The 19326-nt window shown below is 43.2% G+C and overlaps 1 protein-coding gene across 9 annotated transcripts in view; it reads left to right on the top strand.

The window, feature by feature from the left end:
• Positions 1-14770, top strand: part of ldb1b (LIM-domain binding 1b) — a 31806-nt gene extending 17036 nt beyond the window's left edge. For 3 of the 9 annotated variants that reach the window (XM_080494312.1, XM_080494311.1, XM_080494310.1), the window contains 10 exons: positions 6019-6121; positions 8073-8117; positions 8384-8459; positions 8554-8656; positions 9717-9889; positions 9989-10111; positions 10198-10281; positions 12735-12858; positions 13003-13151; positions 14157-14770. In XM_080494312.1, the coding sequence (XP_080350438.1) occupies positions 6019-6121; positions 8073-8117; positions 8384-8459; positions 8554-8656; positions 9717-9889; positions 9989-10111; positions 10198-10281; positions 12735-12858; positions 13003-13151; positions 14157-14387 (1211 nt within the window). In that variant the 3' untranslated portion in view covers positions 14388-14770. Of the gene's footprint in view, positions 1-2296; positions 2652-2832; positions 2951-5800; positions 5852-6018; positions 6122-8072; positions 8118-8383; positions 8460-8553; positions 8657-9716; positions 9890-9988; positions 10112-10197; positions 10282-12734; positions 12859-13002; positions 13152-14156 lie in introns of those variants that run through there. The other 6 variants (XM_080494314.1, XM_080494313.1, XM_080494315.1 and 3 more) reach the window with 5 other exon arrangements.
• Positions 14771-19326: the final 4556 nt, after the last annotated feature.

The raw sequence follows: 19326 nt of genomic DNA, 5'->3' as shown, positions 1-19326 counted from the left end.
GAATCTCGCTGGCTGTGATCTGAATATCTGATTATAATTTGAGGCGATTTAAGCAGATTTACAAGCCGGTGGGATTCTCCTTTTGGCTTAGTGCTTTTGTGTGTGTGAGCGTCGTGTGTGTGTGTGTGTGTGTGCAGAAGGAGAGTGGCAAAATAAGAGATTCCCAATATTAGTGGATTTACTGTCCCACTTCAGAGACAGTTGATTGTATAAAGTCAAAGGCACATTTAATTGTAAACAACGCCAGTGTTTTATCTTCATGCCATTGCTTTGTTTTGGGATCTTAATCTGCTTTTGACTGATGGAGCGGCCGCGCATTGCATCACGTGGCATTGGGAAATGTGAAAGGCCAGACTCCAGTAACACAATAAAGGACCATCGTACTGCAAGATAAAAGGGAATTTCTTCATAAGAACAGTTGTTTTCAATGCTACAAGTTGTTCTGCAATCAATAGAATTAAAAAGGAAAAAAAAAAAAGGGGGTATCTTGTGATTCTACGACACGACTCTTTGGGTAAATTGTGGTGTGACCAGTGAAACCATCCTACTTAATCCACGTCAGGTTGGCCTGCCGCCATAAATGGCAGATTTGAAAAATGACAATATGAAACGGTTCGGGCAAAAATGTCTCAGAAAGTGGAATCTTATCAACTCGTCTCCTCGACCAGGCTCAAAGATCACAATCTTCAGGGGAAATTGCATCTGATAAAACACTATAAGAAGAGTGTCCCTTTACAAAATGAGGAGAAGAGAATTCATACAGAAACCCTCGTCCTGCCTTGAGTCGTACCGCTGAAAGGCTGATGCTCCATTAGAGACAAATTCTCCCATTATTTTGTCAACTTGTAGATCTAGAAGTTTGACGCGATAGACAGTGAAACTTTATAACAGATCAGTGAAAAATATTCAAGGCTCATAAATGTGTTTATGCTCCCCAGTTTTCAAGAATAGAAAAAAGTGTGTTTTTTCATTTGGACGAAGTCAAAATCGATATATTTTCGTAGGATTACCGACGACAGGAATGGAAGTAAACATTGGCCGATGAGAAAACGTCCAGGCTTGAGGGACTTGTGCTGCAAAGTTTACAGGTTCTCCTTGTGTGCGTTTTGTCCATTTAGTCCAGTTTCCTCCCCAAAAAAACGTGGATGTGTCCGTTTGTCTATGTTTGTCTTGACTTCAAGCCCGACTTGAATAAAGTGGACGATAAGACGAATTGAATATTGGTAGATTACATTGCAAGAAATGCATAACATGCCTGTTTGCACAGTAAATAGTTGCAACAGAGCTGCAGAGGATGCACGACAATAGAATAATGGATTTATTAAATATTAAATATTTTAGATGCTGCAATCTAAGAAAATACAATGAAAAGCAGACATTTAATCTCAATATTTTTAGCAATAATTTTAAGCTTTTTTTTGGTGTGTATTTATATTTGGGATGAATAAAATAAATTATTTTCTAGTCAACCGGTAATCATTTCTGTGTATTTGAAATAAGAAATGAAAGAGTTCGAGAAAGCTGGTTCGCAAACAGCTGAAAGATATACTGAAGGTACAATATAAATACAACTGTAATTCTCTGGAACATAAGGAGAAGATTGCAATGATTGAATGGCTTCCTACTGTGTATGCATGGTGGTTTGAGGGCCGTTCAACTTTTGTCTCAACTTTCCCAAACACCAGTGTCACATTTATCCCCCCCACCCAAAAAAAAAAAAATTGAAGAAAATTCAAAAAGACTGTGACTTCAGTGTAACAGTTGTTTTTTTCTTGCTGAAGAGGAGTTAACTTGCAAAACTTTTGAAAGTTTAGTTTGCGCTTACCAACATGAGCCGGATCATTTCTAGCTGCATCACTACTTTAGGTATTACTCCCTTGCAGAGAGAGGGGGGAGGATGAGTTCAGCCTCCCTGACCTGGTGCTGCCTGTCACTGTCTCCAGCTCAGTTGTTTGCAGCAATATGATGTGCACTAATTAGACGAACGCGAAAACCACTTTGCAGTCGACATGATCTTTGTTTTCCACACACTTCCACTCGGCTGCATTAGGCCAATTCCCATCTGTGTCAGTTACAAGGATGGGATGGGATGCAGAGAGGAGGAAGGGAAAAATGCTTACCAGACAACCTTTATGTGCAGTTGTGCATTAGTGGGGGAGGAGGAGGAAGAGGAGAGAGAGAGGGGTAGAGAGAGGAAGAGAGAGAGAGAGAGAGAGAGAGAGAGAGAGGGCGACTGGCGGTGCTGGGCAGGAGAGAGGAGCAAATGCATTGCAGAGGGAGAGGGAGAGGAGGAGGAGGAGGGCCTACAGCTATTGTTCATGTCCTCCCGTGAACAAAGGGCTCATCGGGGTCCGTATGTAAACCCACAGCAGGCTTCAGCCCACTGACAAGGCCTCATGCGGGACAAAACATAACCAACCGACTCCCGCAATTTCGGCGTGATTCCGCGTCGGTGTGTCGGTTTGAGGAGGATTTTTTTTTTTTTTTATTTTTATTGATCCCGGCGAGGGGGGACGTATTGTGAGGCGACGCTGCGTCCAGCCAGCAGCCGCCGTCGAGCGGGCCTATCGCTCTTTACGCACGGAGCGTACAACCCCCGTCTATCATCACGGATCTGTAAACAGCGATTTTCTCATTGGACTTCTCCGCAGGTAAAGCCTCGCTTTTTAAACCCCCTCCCAGAAAGAAAAACACCCCCAACACACTCACTTCCCCAGTGCAACGCCTCGCCGCCCCCGGCGATTAAAAAACGAGGCTCTCCGAAGCGCCGCGGCTTTAATTTCTCCAGGTTTTTGGTTTTTTTCTTTTCCTCTCGGTGAAACGGGATTTAAGGCTAAAGGCGTTAGCAGCGAGGCTAAGTGCTTAACTGTTTGCGGCTAGCTCCAGTTAGCCGCTGCTGCAGGCCCACACAGCTGTGTTGTGAACTCCGGAGGAGTTAAAGAAGCGAAGGGTATCCACACTATTCTGCCTATGCTCGTATTACTTCGTGGTTTGCTCAAACCCGGGTTAACACCCCCCGAAAATCCCCGGAAATGTTGTTTATTTTCCACGTCAAAGGCGAGCTAGCGGCTACCTGCTAGCAGTATGCGCGTTCTAATTGCCTTTGTAAGGTTCAGCCCCACTTCAAAATCTGCTTTTGCCGTTTGTCCCGTCAGCTGCTAATGTCACAGATCTGTCTCGTAAAAGTCAAATGGAGCTAGAATCGTGTATAAAAGTTGCTGCTGTTGTTGTTGTTGTGTTGATGTGAGCAGAGGCTGCCGTGGTTTATATCCCGTTTGGCACCACGGTCCACAGCCACCACAGGTTCCCCCACAATTCAGAGGACACTTCTTTAAAAAAAACTGCCTGGATCTGAGTGTGTGGAGACATAATGCTGAAATGTACCTTCACGTCTGAAGAGAGGAAAAAAAACAACTCAACTTAACCGAAGTTACAACGACAGATGATCCGGTTTTTCTGCTGATGTAATGTTCCCAAAAAGCTTGTTTTGACTAGAGCTTTTAAATCTGGTGAAATCCACTGTCACATTTGTGAAATATTAGTGATGCTATGAGAGAATATAATAAAAGACGAGACGATGCACTTCGACCTGGAGATTATCTCACGAAAATACTAAGGATTAATTATAATACGTCGTTTAGCTGGAAAAACCTGTTTAGACCACATCAAACCAGATGAATAATAAACAGCCCACTTTCATCACCTGTCAAATATATAAAGAATGAATCTAGAAATACTAAATATGATTGAAATCACAGTATCTTATTTGTGAAACCTTATCCCATTCATTAAAATGCATGAAAATTGACGTGCAGATTAAAAAAAACAAGTTTTAATGAATGTTAAGTGTCTATGGGATAATCCGGTCTAGATTTGACAGGTGATTTTGTAGTGGGATTTTAATCAAAGCCAGGTTCATGGTTGTCTTCATGAAAGGGTGCAGAATGATTTAATATCTTGATGAGTAACATAAAGGTTTGAGTTTCTGTTGTAAATAGGATTGCCCTGAGTGTGTTGCTTTTCAGACAGGACTGGTTGTAGTGAGGCGTAGATGTGATATGATGGAGGTTTTCACACTTATCACAGTGAGTTTGGGATGATGTAACATTCTTACATCCAGTGTTCAACACACTGTCAAAGAGTAAGGAGCTGCTGATGTTTCACATGATGCGTTCTGATCGATTTCCCCGAACTTTTCTCTCAATGTAAAAGTATTCCATTGTGAGCGTGTTCTGCAGCTTTCAAAGCAGGTCTCAGATTTTTGAATCAGGCGAGAGGATATGTGCATGTTTAGTACGTGTTATGTATATAGTGACTTGTGTTTGCTTGTAAGAGAGAGGAACATGATTCCCGGTGGAGGAAGTGGAGCCCAGCTGATGTGATTGTGACTGCCTGTCATTAACCGCTAACAGGAGAGGAGAGGAGCTAATGGAGCTCTCAACAACTAATGGACACATAACCATTGATTATTTATTTATTTATCAATCTTCTGGCGGTGCATCCAGCCTTTAGCACAGTGTTGCCGGCCGGCGTAGTAAACAGCTTGTTTTTACTCCAATCAAGGCAGCGCTTCAAACGGAGCGATGGATGTTTTATAGCCTCTTCCCGTTGAGAACATTAAGACCTTGTGTTGTAGATCTGCTCTCCTCTTGATGGAAAACTTTGGTGTTGTGAAGGTAAATAAATCAGAGAACGTCTGTAACCGCTATGGCAGCCCTTAACCCTTGTTTCTCACACAGTAAAGACCAGATTAAAAAGAAAAACCTGTTATCATATAATTCATCCACTTCAATATGAGCTGCTGTGATTGAAGAGGAGATTGATTTTCAATAGAGCCTTGTACAGGTGGCTGATTCTTTTAAAAAATTAACATGATATTTATCACTGTGACCCCTGTCGATCAATCAGAGTTTATTTGTACAGCAGCTTCAGCCCTCTTTAGTGCTGTACAAGCTAACAGCAATGGACAAAGAAGTCAATAAGTGATCTTGAAAATTAAAACTGACAACACAAAGAGGGAATTGACTATCAAGTAACATCAAAGTTAGTAAAAGGTTTAAAGTCTAGAAACATGTACAAAGTTGTCTTTTTAAGCACATGCTTGCTTCCAAAACACCAGAGAAAGTCTTCCAGCAACTTGCAGCGTGACGTCTGTGAGTTGCCTCAATAAATAAATACATTGTCTTATGAGCAGGTTTGGCTGCAAGTTTATATTGTTCTGAAATATTCTGATGCCATTGCGGTTAGTGCTTTGATTGTTTCAGAGTTCATCTTAAATTGAACTTCCCTGCTTTGTCCCTGGGGCACAAACAGTTTGTGGTTGTACGTCTTTCTTACACACCCACACAAGCACGCACACACACCGGCCCGGAGATGTGTTTAATATGCAGAGACATTAAAGAGGCGGGGCCTCACCATGGTGACAGCAGGGGTCACGACCCCAGGCCGCCACGCCTGGATGGCCTTTATAGGAGAGCCGGGCAATTAGAGTGGCAGCAAGAGTGGAGCTGTGTGTGCCGGCGAGAGCCATCAATTTGTGTTTTTATGTGTGTGGACTCCATATTGGCTTGTTGGCGTTGGATATTTTATAGCGAATTTATGCAGAGTAGATGGAGGGCGGCAGATTGTGTTTGAGGAGAGCCGACAGCTCCTTCCTCATCTTCTTTTTCATTTTCTCAGGATTGCTGCTCCTGGGGTGAACCTGTCAATATATGCAGCCAAGCCAAACCAATTCAGGTCATTTCCGGTTGTTTAGGCAGCAGCACCTTTTGTTTTTGTCCGTTAAATTAAGTTACCCGGCTTTACCCGGGTCAGCACTCTAAGGTTTTAGCATCAGTGAGAACTTCTCTGGGTAAATTTGATGTTTGTTTTAAAATTTTGCACATTATGCGTGTCTGAATCGGATTAATCTTCAGTCTCAAAACCTCTCATAACCTAACTTTTCTAACCTTCTTTTATACCTTTTGAATTAAGCGTTTCGTTTGTGTTTTTCTAATATTTGTCCTCACTTCTTTCCAGGCTGTTCCTCCAAGTCATTCAAGCTGTACTCCCCTAAGGAGCCCCCCAACGGTAGCACTTTCCCCCCTTTCCACCCCGGCACCATGCTGGACAGAGACGTGGGGTGAGTTTTCTGTTTTCTGTGTGGTTTGGAGGGCTGGGATGTCATTGTTGTCCTTTGTTTGCATCATTACTTCGGAGCTGCTTCGTGCACTTTTGTCAGAAACGTTGTGGAGGTTGTTGAGTCTGTGCCGTCAACAGCTGTGAGCAGTTTGGAAGACAATAAGCCGAGCCGCATTTAAATTCAAATTGCAGAGTAACGGTTTGCTTGTGTCCAGGAGGTTCCCAAGTTCTTTGAAAGATAGTGGGTTCAAGATGTTTGGATGTACAATAACCTTTAGTCTCTTGCTTTTTATAGCTGTACAAAGTGATGTGGGCACATTGGAGCTCAAATTTGTATTTTGTATCTTCATCTGACTGATGAGTCGAATCTGGAACTTGTTGAGCACAGACGACGTCATAAACATCAGATTTTTTAGATTTTTTTTGTGACGATACTGAGTCATCCAGGTCATGTTGACATTCTGTATTTCACACAAAGCCTCCGTCAGCTCTAAATAACTACCTGCCCTCACGATTTCCCCATCAGCTTTACAACTGAACGTTTAAAACTTGACGTTCTGTCATGGTTTACTACTGACTGCATGCTTGTCCTGTCGAATAGCTCGTTTTTTTAATTTGAAACATTTAATTTGAAGCATTTTACAGGGAGTCTCGCTCTGAAGACAACCACACTGTTTTTCATTCTCCCATCATTTAAACCTTGACACGCACTCCGCTCCACAACTTTGTGACTTTCCAGCTCTGCATTCAGAGCCACAACCTGCTACCCTGGGTTAAAAGTGGCCGGGTTAATGAACTTTTGATTAATCTATGCTTTCCATGCGACTCGGGGACTGCTTACACAACGTTTTTCAAGTGAAAATGCAAAAACCTCTGTTGAGTTCTGGGTGTCCGTTCACACTTCGGTGTGAACAGACCACAAACCCAACTTTCTGAACACGCCCGTGTCTGTCTCCATGCAGGTGTCAGGAATGCAGCTGCCATAGTAACTAGTTCTTCTGCACATGCTCAATAGATGGACAATAAGAAACATCTTTTGCCTCAAGTCCATTTTCTCCCAGTATTTAGTTTTATCATAGCCAGTCACAGTAATAACAATCCAATTTGGTGGTCTGTCTGTGTACTCCAGTTGTTATTGTTTATAGCATATTGTTCTCTGCACAAGCGCAGTGGTTTCATTACAACAACAAACAACAGTGCCCACTAGTGGCCCAAAATGAACACTGCAGCGTTTTCAGCGTTTCTGACCTCATCTTTGACATCTTGCATTAAAACGCTGCAGTTTTAGCACAAAACGTCTGGAAGAGAAACACAACAGTGACGCATTTTCACCTGAAAAGTTGTTCAAACAAGGCTTCAGGTGCCGTGGTGATAATGGCTTTTATGCAAGGCTGTATAATGTAACCAGTCAGATTGTGCTTCAGACGTTTGACACATTTTCCGTTGTTAAAACTCTTCTGGGAACTTCCCGACAGGCAACGCAGATATGTTAGCGCCAGCGGTCTCATTATCTTTGTGAAGGTTGATCCGACCGCCCTTGGAAAAATAGCGCGGCGTGATGTTTATTGTGCCGCAGTTAAGGCGACACATCATTCAGGTAGATAGATGCCCATTAAGCTCCACCGTGCACTGCTGCGGTGCGCCGTCACCCCGATGCTCGGCGCCGCCGCTGATTTGACGAGTGCTGCTCTTGAAGGTCAGAGGTCACACTCCGCTCAAGTGCGTTTTGTGTTCCCGCACTTGTCCTGCCGCAGTAAACGTGGCAGCTGCCGGCAGTTGGGAGATGTGCCCGTGTATCCGCGACGTGTTATTTACCGGTTCCTTGTATCATCCAATTTGTGGCGTGTTTGGCCCGCGTCCCAGGGCCGTTAGAGGCACACTAGCTTCCTGGAGGAGGGCAAATTAGCACCGGAGCCCAGTGTAATAACGCCCCCGTCTCTGGTTTCTTTCAGTCCCACTCCAATGTACCCTCCCACATACCTGGAGCCAGGAATAGGGTAAGACGGCTTGTATATTTCTTTATCTTCAGCTGGTGTGAAGAGGGCAATAACTCAAACAAAGATAAGATTGTGAGAAAACGTGCTATCCCAGTGAAACAGACATTTTACACTCGATGCTTTAAATTGGCTGAAGCATGTTGCCGCAAAGCTCTTGAAATGAAAGCGACTTGAGAGCCGTGAACCCACTGCAGGCGGGATGCTCTTTATGGGAAAAAGGAGCTTTTCGTTGACCGTTCCTTCTGTCTTTTACTTGTGGTCTTCAGGAGGCACACGCCATATGGTAACCAGACAGACTACAGAATATTTGAGCTCAACAAACGGCTACAGAACTGGACAGAGGTTTGTGTGCACACACCTCCACGCCAACACGCGTCCAGACGTCATGGTAACTGATTCTCTCTCTCTCTCTCTCTCTCTCTACTTCGGCACGCAGGAGTGTGACAACCTGTGGTGGGATGCATTTACTACAGAGTTCTTTGAGGACGATGCCATGTTGACCATCACGTTCTGTCTGGAGGATGGACCCAAACGCTACAGTAAGAACAATAAACAAGTGGGAAACAGGCCTCGTTCATTCAAAGCTCGGGCTCGGTTGTTTAATGCCAACAATCAACTTTTCACATGCAAAGTATTTTAAATGTGTTTGGCTCTGATTACACATGTACATGATTTGGTTCACGCTGCCTCTCAAAGGGAACATTTAGAGTTTGACCGGTGAAATAGTGCCAGAATAACTTATAAAATTTAAACTGTAGCGTTTATTTTTCATTTTTCAAACATCTATTTTCACATAACCAAGCAATTCCGACTGAAAATGACTCCAATCTCAATGTAAAGCCAATTTTAATGAAACTTTCTGCTGCAAAATTCAGTGAAATGTCAAAAAAAAATTCTAACTTCTCCTCCAACAGTAGCATTCGGATGCTGATGTCTCAGCTCGGATCTCGGTGTTGCGTTGTGTCCATTGTGTCTTCTGTCCTTGTGTTAGACAGCCAGTGGTGTAAAGCAACACTGATGACCAGCAGTCCTTTATTTCCCATGCTCATGTGCAACAGAACTGCATACATTTTATTTCCTAAAATAAAAGCATTGAAATCTTGTGGCTTGAAACGGCCATTAAACGTTTAAAACCCTGTTTGTGGATCGTGGACGTGTGTTCCTCGCACAGATCTCCTGTCTGGATAGTTTGGCTCAGGATATCTTCGTTCTCCTTCCTCCACCTGGAGCATTTGAGATGCAGCTTTTTAACCTGCCATGACTGCTGATATGAGTATTGCATCACAAAGATGAACACTTGTATGGTTTTAGAGACTGATGTTCAATGTTCAGCAAAAATTAACGAGATAAAGCATGAATACACAGGAATTATTGCTTTATTATTTTATCATCTAAAGCCTGAGCTGAGATTTCAAATAAATACCTCACCTGTTACTGTGCAAAGTACTTAATTGATTGGCTCTTTTATATATATTGCTATATTTAGAATGAAAATGTACAATTCCTGATGATGTTTTTCTCACAGTGCCACCCGGCACTATATCTCCTCTACGACCTTCTGATCTTGGTGTAACGGTCCTTTTCGTCTTCGCTCCCCAGCAATTGGCCGGACGTTAATCCCGAGGTACTTCCGGAGTATATTTGAAGGCGGTGCCACTGAGCTCTACTACGTGCTGAAACATCCCAAGGAGTCCTTTCACAATAACTTTGTCTCTCTGGACTGTGATCAGTGCACCATGGTCACTCAGAATGGAAAGCCCATGTTCACACAGGTGTGTTTGCTTAGGTGCTCTTGGATGCCTTTTGTGTGCGTGTGCGTGTGCGTGTGTGTGTGTGTAAAAACCTGACGCCGGCCTCTTTAACTTGTGCAGGTGTGTGTAGAAGGCCGCTTGTACCTGGAGTTTATGTTTGACGACATGATGAGGATAAAGACGTGGCACTTCAGCATCAGGCAACACCGTGAACTCATCCCTCGCAGTATACTGGCCATGCACGTGAGTACAGCAGCAGGGAAACGGGGAATCCCCGCACAGTCGGCGTGTCGGCTGGTTTTATTAACCGTGTTCTGTTGACGTCCCAGGCCCAGGACCCACAGATGCTGGACCAGCTGTCCAAAAACATCACAAGATGTGGCCTGTCGAACTCCACCCTCAACTACCTCCGAGTAAGCAGCATTTCACCGTTTGATCAGTGCGCAACGTTTCTGTCACCATCGAATCGTTCCTATGGTGATGGTGGACGCTGATGTACTTCTGAGAGTTATTTATTAATTTTGGTGATGAAGCCATGGCCTAGATCAGGGGTGTCAAACTCATTTTAGTTGAGGGGCCACATCCACCCTGATCTGACCTCTGGAGGCCCAACAAGTCAAACATCACATGTTAAACTGCAGATACAGACAAATACAAAGTCTTTACTTCTTTTGATCCTTTTGTAACTGCAAGAATTCGCCAGTCTATTCTGAAATATACATATTAAAGGAAATCAGATATTATTATATTTGCAAAAAAAAAAAACCTCCGTCACCTGTATCTGGATATCATATTTTTATTCAGGATTAAAACAATTTGTCATCATCTGGAAATTGTTTTGAGTTTACATGTCTAAAGTATCACTTCACATAAATTGGACTCGTTGTTTTATTGTGAAAGGTGTTGTGTCATGTGACCTCCACAGATACATTAATGTCGGGGGTCAAATTCTGACCAATGTCATTTTTGCCAATCTGGTGTTTTTAGATCAGCCTCTGTCAGTTTTCAGATTTATACTTCACACTTCAAAAATCACATGGCGGCCGGATTAGATCGTCTGGTCGGCCGGTTCTGGCCCCCGGGCCGCGTGTTTGACACCCCTGGTCTAGATCTTGGGAGAGAGAGAGGGAGCGAAACATATACAATACATTTTTTTTGTGAGAAAGCTTTAAAATTCAAAACTTATGTCATAAAGAGAGAGAAAAAACTCACTTCTCTTTCTCATCACAAGTGCTGATAATTGAAAATGTTCTCTTTAAACATATTGTTGAATCCTAGAAAACAAGGAATCACAGAATGAAAACCAGCTCATCCCAGTAAAAATGAAAGGATGTGTTGACGTATTGGTTCCTGCCTGTGGCCTGACTGGTGAAGTTATCTTCAGATTGATACGATTACATGAACCGTTGAATAGGAACCTCAGCTCAGAGCCTCGTCTGTGATGTCAAGAACAACAATGTGAACCACCTCCATCAGACAAAGATACACAAGAACCAGAATGATGCCCAGGAGGACCAGTACTTGTAACATACTGCTTCTCACGTCCAACACAGATTATGATCAATGAACATTGACTTGCACTTTCATCGGGTGCATCCAAATAAGTGACTGTTTTCAGACTTCGCCAACTGCGGCCTAAAGTACTTGACAATTTTTTAATGAGCCTGCGCTCATATTGATTGTATCTTGTGTTGCTACAAGCGTTACACAAAGGGAAATAAAACTGCCAGTTCAGTCATTTTGTTTATGACGACTTCATCTTGTCAAAATGAATAGTGCCGTCATTATTCAGAATCTGTGTCCCGGCCATAGAATTTTATCATCTCTCTTCACTAAAAACCTCACAAGTGATTTATTCCATCTCATCATCTTGTTAATTGCGTTTCACTCAACAGCCATCAGCCATTTATTCTCCTAATATCCACATTGCTGTTCGTGCTCTGCCTGTTGAGATGATCAGACATTGTCGTCTTTTTGCTTGTTGCCTGATAAAGCAAAATGATGAGTTGAAATAAGGGTAATAAAATAAAATAAAAAAGAAGCTATTTCTGATACGTTCCGTGGAGCCACACCAGCTCAGATCCAGGTCTGACGCACAGATGTGCAACTTATTCATGAACTGTCCACAAAGCTAATCTGCACCATGTAAACAAAGAACCGCTGGCTGCACAGATGTGGCTTGTCTTTGTGAGGATTAGTGGCTCGCATCAAATCGTGGCCATTGCTGTTTGTAGTCCGTCTGCTGTGCACGCTGCCAACATTGAAAGTGACTCCATTCAGCTGGAATACACAATAGAAACAATTATTCCCATTAAGTGTTTTCATTTTTAACTAATTTAGTGTTTCATCTGGGATGGTCCTTCTTAACGAGAGGCCTTTCCCTTATCGAGTTTCTTCTTCACAAAGTGTCCTTCAGTGTTTTGTGATGAGCTGTTTGTCACTAACACGTCACAGGCTCCAACGGATTCTTAGAATTGATTAGACTAAAGAAGTAATGGCTGTAAATCCCTTCTTAAATATGCTTCTCCTCTTCTTCACACGAGTCGATCACGTTCAGCCTGTTCTGTTTCAAACTGCCGCCACTGGCATCACGGTTAGTTGCATGACTTCCAAACGTTAATGTTTCTGCTCGGCACGGAAGCTGTCTGACTTCGTGGAGCTGTGATGATGTCCCCTGTTTTCACAGTGTGTGCTCCTCACACACTCTATTTTGAATGCACATAAACACAAGTTTGGATGAATCACGCCGTTCCAAACCGTTCCTGTGAGGTCCCTCGTCGGCAGGAACTGGCCGAGCGAGACAAACAAACTGCGGCGACCTCGTCCAGTGATCTTACATAACCCGACCTTGTGTTTCTTTTCCCAGCTGTGTGTGATTCTGGAGCCCATGCAAGAGCTGATGTCCAGACACAAGACGTACAGCCTCAGCCCCAGAGACTGCCTCAAGACCTGCCTCTTCCAGAAATGGCAGAGGATGGTGGCACCACCCGGTAGGCCAAACACACACACACACACACACACACACACACACACACACACACACACACACACACACACACACACGCGTGTCTGAAAGACCTAAATCCCCGGGGGATCCCGCGCTTAAACTCGCTTGCCGTGTTCCTCCTGTGCAGCTGAGCCATCGAGACAGGCGCCGAACAAACGGCGGAAGCGCAAGATGTCAGGCGGCAGCACCATCAGCGGAGGAGGAGGAACCAATAACAACAACAACAACAAAAAGAAGAGCCCCGGCAGCGGCTTCCCTCTGTCCAGCCAAGTTCCGGTGAGTACAGCAGTGCCACCCTGTGGCAGTCCTCGGCCACTGCACCCCAACAGAGACGAACTGATTCACGTCACGAGAGCAGGAAAGACCTTTAGCTTCTCTCAAAGTCATCAGAGACAAAGTCTTCACAAACAAATGCTAGTTTTTGGTGTTTTGTTGATGGTAGGATTAAATCACAAGTTCATTAAAATACCAAAACGTCGTTAAAACCGACCTTTCAAACTTCCAATTTGACAAGTTTACCTCTTTTACAGTGAGCCTGTCATAACAGTACGAGCACGTAAATAATACCACCCGTTAAAACTGCAAGTTTGACAGTTTGAAGTAGAATAAATCAAAAGAAGCAGCAGAACAAACACGAGGTCATAAAAAGTGACTCTTCAGGGTCATTGCACGTCTCGTACAGTTCCTGCAAAGCAGCTGTGGAGGAGACAAAATACACATCTTCCATGAGGGATATTGGTTGCAAAGCAAAACATGAAACTGTTGATGTTGTGTTGGTGACCTTTTTGGGGGGGGGGGGGATAAGTGAGGCTTCTGTAGGCTGTAAGAACCATTCCTGTCATACGATGGGTTCATGTGATATGATTTGTCTTCTCCTGTTTGGTTTTACACTTTTTTAATTTTTTTAATTTTTTTTATTTTAGTCTTACGATTACTTATGTTCTAGTCCCACAAGTGAGAAATTGCAATATCGCAGCAGCATAGCGGACGGGCACCCGTCGCAATACCTACAAACCAAGCAATATAGAGGAAGGAGCAGGGGGTCGACAATGAGAGCAGCTTAAACCAGGAGAGAATATGATGAACAGTATAGGCGGTGCCACTGCCCAGCCGGTGGAAGTCGACACAATCATCTCTGACCTGCTGAGTAAACGTTCTCCTTCCCCTGGTCTGAGATCAGCACATCACAAGTTGGTGTGATTCCAGCACTCGGGGGGGGGGGGGGGGGGGGGGGGGGGGGGGGGCTTCTGGGTTGTAACGGGTGTGTCTGTCCCCCTGCAGGATGTGATGGTGGTGGGCGAGCCCACGCTGATGGGAGGGGAGTTTGGCGACGAGGACGAGCGTCTGATCACGCGGCTGGAGAACACGCAGTTCGACGCGGCCAACGGCATCGACGACGAGGACAGCTTCAACAACTCCCCGGCGCTGGGCTCCAACTCGCCCTGGAACAACAAGGCCCCGTCCAGCCAGGAGAGCAAGAGCGACAACCCCACCTCACAGGCATCACAGTAGAGCCCAGAGCCCGCAAACCTCAACACACACCCCCTCCTCCTCCTCCTCCCCCCCCCCCCCTCCCCCGACACGCCTCGGCCCCCGCCCCCGCCCCGACTGCAACAGTAACCGCCCCGTCATCTGCTCTCCAGTCCAACACCACTGTCGCGCCGGGCCGGACCGCCGGGGGGGGGGGGGGGGGGCGTCTCACTGAGCTAGAGGAAGTTGGTCATGATCGCTGTGACTTCCTGGTATTTAGGCACCGTGTCTCTTCTCCTCATCACACACACCAAACCGCCCAACTGCTTCGGCAAATCTACAATCTGGACAGTGGCGTGGGAAGAGGCCCCCAAGCAGGAGGGAGGGGTTGAATCCAGGCCAGAGCAGAGCAGAGCGCACCAAATGATCCGTACTGAAGTCCGGGGGGGGGGGGGGGCGCCGGCCACCGGGGGGCTCCAAGATGGCGGCCAGGCGTTTAGGAACAACTCGCGTGGCCGTCCTCCGAGAACGACTCTCCTTTCTGGTCCGCGCTCTCCGTGTGTGTGTGTGTGTGTGTGTGTGTGTGTGTGTGTGTGTGTGTGTGTGTGTGTGTGTGTGTGTGTGTGTGTGTGTGTGTGTGTGTGTGTGTGTGTGTGTGTGTGTGTGTGTGTGTGTGTGTGTGTGTGTGTGTGTGTGTGTGTGTGTGTGTGTGTGTGTGTGTGTGTGTGTGTGTGTGTGTGTGTGTGTGTGTGTGAGAGGAGACGAGAGGCAGTGTGAGTTTAACCGTTGCTGCGCTGAAGCGACGGACCAGAATTCAGAGTCGAACCATAAAACCATTGAAATGAATGAACACACTCGTAGGAGAGCTGAAATGTGGCACTAGGGAAACTACACACACACACACCAACACACACACACCAACACACACACACACACACACTCTCAATTGAAGGATCCCCCCTAGTGTCTGAGCCATCTCTGAGCAGACTACACTGAATGCAGTCTTCAGAGAGCATTTACAACACACACACACACACATACACACACACACAGTTACACATTTTAAGAGTTTTTATACAGTATATATTTCCCTAGAATGTTTTTTAATTTGTATTAAACGCCTTCATTTCAATTGTTACTTTTTTATTTTCTACCAATACTGAAAAGCTACAGACCAAGGAGCAACACAGGACTTTTAACCTCCCTCCCCTCTAAAATATATTGTTTTTATCTTTTATGTTTATAAAAGAGAAATAATTTAGTGTGGATGTTTTTATTTTATCTTTTTTTTTTTTTTTTTTTGGTTCTTTTGGAGATTTGAATTTTGTGTATTTGTGCTTGTATATTTAAGGTAGTAGCAAAGTTCTGTCTGACTGTAATAAAATGTATTCTTACTTAGATTTACCTAAAGCCATCCCAATCTAATGTAAAGAAACAAAAATAGGAAAAAGGAGAAAAACACTCATGAACCCGTCCCCTCGACCTCCCCGACCTGCTCTTTCCTCCTTCCTCTTTTTTAAAACTTGTGTAAATTAAATTACAACCCCCCCACCCCTCCCCCCCGCCGGGGTACAACGACACCATGGAGAGATGATTATACTCTTTCAGTTTTCCTTCTTTTTTTATTTTTTTTTTATTTATTTTTGGAAAGATTCATAATCTCACTCATACGTTTCATCTGTCGGGAAAGTGATTTTATTTTTTAGATTTTTATTTTCTCCCTCATCACGATTTTTTTGTGGATTTTAACTTGATGTCAATTGAATGTGTTCCGCTGAACTTTAGTTAGCCGGTGACTTTTAATGTGTCGTCACTGGCTACAAACGAAAAAAAAGAAGAAAAAAACCCAACCCATCTTTTTAAATTCAAGTTTCGGTCCTCATCCCGTCCTCCACAGCACAACATCTCCTTTACCAGCTTAACATTACGTTCAGTATCTTTGGTAGCAACGCCGAGTCTGTAAAGTCTACTGGAAGCAGCTGAAGCTCCCGTCATTGTTTTGTACATTTCCAGTTTGTTACGGTCGATTCCAGCAGCGTCTGCATTCGAATGGTGACTTGTACCTTCTCCAAACCCTGTAGAAAAATCATCGTTTGATATATATTTTTTTGATTTGGTTAGTTTCTGCCCTTGATAATTAATGTATGGTACCAATAAAAGATACATTTTCACTTTAAAAAAAATCCGGTGTTTTTGCTCATTTTGCAACGCGGGTCGTTTTGAGGACTTTCAACTCGCAATTTGCACTTCTTGCAGCCGTCGGGTCCAGATCAAAAGCGTTTCAGCAGTCCGGGCCGTTTTAGCTGCAGTGACGGGTTTATACTGGAAGTTTGCAACCTTTTTTGGCAAATTTCACACTTTCCAGTAAATAAAATTCACATGGAGCCACAGAACATGTCTCCTTCAAAATAAATATCTCCTGTGATTATGTTGCATTGAGATTTCATTCCTACTATTTTTTAGGAGATTTTTAAAGTTTTTGGACCTGTTTTGTTTAGTTTTTTTGTTTTAAAAGCCAATTCAGCCATTTTATGAACCTTAAGTCGTTTTAGCCGAGCAAAAAGTCATTTTGACAACGAGTCTGCTGTGACAATAAAAGACACCTGAAATAATTAATAAATCTATCTTTTAAATGTAGAATAGAGTTTAAAAATCCTCCTTTCAAACTTAAACTGGAGGTTCTTCGGTTTTCGAAGAGAACACTGAAAATTCCTCCAAAAAAAAATACTAAAACAAGAAAATTAATACTTAAAATGAGCAAAATTCTCTGCCAACAGAACAAGAAAATTTTACTTGACAAGGTTTTCAAAAATAAGAAAATAATTCTAGCCCCCATATGACCCAGTGTCTTGAAAATAACATTTTTGGACTCAAAACAAGTCTTATTTTCATGTGTTATTATTTTTAAACCTTAAAATAAGATTGGGCTAATGAAATGCTAGTTCAGTGGTCAGTCATCTTAAAATGAGAAAAAATGCTTGTTTTAAGGCAAACAGTACTTATAACTAGTTTTTAATACTCAACGCCAAGACCATTCTCGCTGACGAGAAAATAAAGTAATAATCATCTTAAAACTAGAATAATAATCTTGGTGGACAATTTTGTTTTAAGCAAAAATTAGTCAAAAACAAGCACAATTTTCACTTAATTTAAGAAATTATATCTTGCCTAGATTTGACTTTTTGCAGTGTAGAAATGGGAGGCAGAGCTTTCAGCTCTCAGGCCTCACTGGACCGTTTTCTAGTGACGCTGCTCTCGGTTTAGACTGCTTGGATTGTTTGGTTGCTTTTTTTTTTTTTGTCCATAAAACTGCATCGAGATAATTGTGTTGTTATTGGCTTTCCACAAATATAAAAGTGAAGGTCCATCTTGTGAGCAGTGGGCATAAACATAAACCCCCTGATGGGACCACGTCGGTGTGAGACGAACCAGCTCACAGGGAAGGATGTTCCCCCGCTTAATTGTTGCTGACTTTAATAGCCGGGCAAAAAAAAAAAGTAAATTATTACCTTCAAAGCTTCACCGGTGATTCTTTTCCGATATAATTACTTTTTTTTTAAAGTCCTCACAGGTTTTAATAGAATAATCTGGCCCGGACCAGCAGTCATAAAAGATTAAAGTAAACGTTGCTTGAATGAATATTTTGCGTACGTGTGTTTATTGCATATCTTCAGGCTCCCTTTGTGTCTGTTAATGTCGCTTCACGCATCTCGGCAGCTTTTTTCCCGCCTCCTTTTCCTTCCTCATTACGCCCTGATTTTCTTCATCCCTCTTGCCTCGTCTCCCCCTCCGTCTAATGACACCGTGTTAAAAAAGCGGCGCTTGTCTCATTTATTCTGGAAATTGAGGCGCTCAGTGTGGTCTTTAGCAGAAATGGTGGCCCCTTGATGGTGAAAGTTAATTTACCAAGAAGCTTGTGAGATCCAGACACGGCAGCATCAGCTGTTGCTCTGAAGTAGAGCCAGAACCAGCGAGTGATTTATTATCCACAAGCAGGGAAACCGGTGTACCATGAAGAGGGCTGGGTATTCACAGTTGAAGACAAATAAAAAAAATAAAATAAAAAAAATCACTCAAAAATCTGTGGTAGTTAAAAGGCAGTTTATTCATGTCTAATCTGGCTCTCTTGTCTAATTTCCTCAGCGTGGCTGTTCAGCAAGTGGTTGCATCAATGAGACATGAAAGTGCTGCTGAAAAGGCCATTAAGACATTGTAATTAGCACCAGAATGTGATATCAGACTCTGCAACCCTGAGCTGAATAATGTGAGCGTCGAGTGACGGGTGGAAAAGAACAGAGTCAATGAAGCCCTTTGAGTTTGATTCACTAAAGATACAGAAGAAGCAATGGAGCGCTGATGAAGCCGGGATCTTGGAAAGTAACCAGTCGGGGAGTTCTCGTTTCAAATTGGGCGCATTAGCATGACGCCAGGAAACCGCGAGAACGTCAAAAAACACGATTAATCTGCCGATAAATGACAGGCCTTACATTTTAACTTCATATTTGTTTTTTCTTTACCTTCGCCAACCAGTTTATATGCGTATATGAAACCTAGAGGCAATTTATTTGCACTTATATGCTGCATATATGTGTATATATGTCACATATAGGCAAAATTGAGGCGCATATATGTGAATATACAGGCCATATAGGTCTCCTGTACTGCTTCTTTATTTCCACATATACTGTATATAGCCCATATCTCACTTTGGCCACTGTCATACATTATCAAGGCAATAACTAAGAACTAACTAAAAAACAATTATGCAAGAAGAACATATAGGTGTATATATGCACACGTATAGATGTGCATATATGTACATATAATATAGGAAAACGGCCACATTTATATGTCACATATATTAAAAACCTATATCAAAACCTATATTAAAACATATATGTTTATATAGGTTCTTTGCATGTGTACGTACTTTACAAAATTTTTGCAAAAACTACTCAGCCGAATTGTTTGAAAATTTCAT

This window comes from Blennius ocellaris (genome assembly GCF_963422515.1).
Source record: "Blennius ocellaris genome assembly, chromosome: 3".
Taxonomy (NCBI): Eukaryota; Metazoa; Chordata; class Actinopteri; order Blenniiformes; family Blenniidae; genus Blennius; species Blennius ocellaris.
The sequence above is the reverse complement of the archived record's forward strand: the minus strand, read 5'-3'. Positions and strand labels throughout refer to the sequence as shown.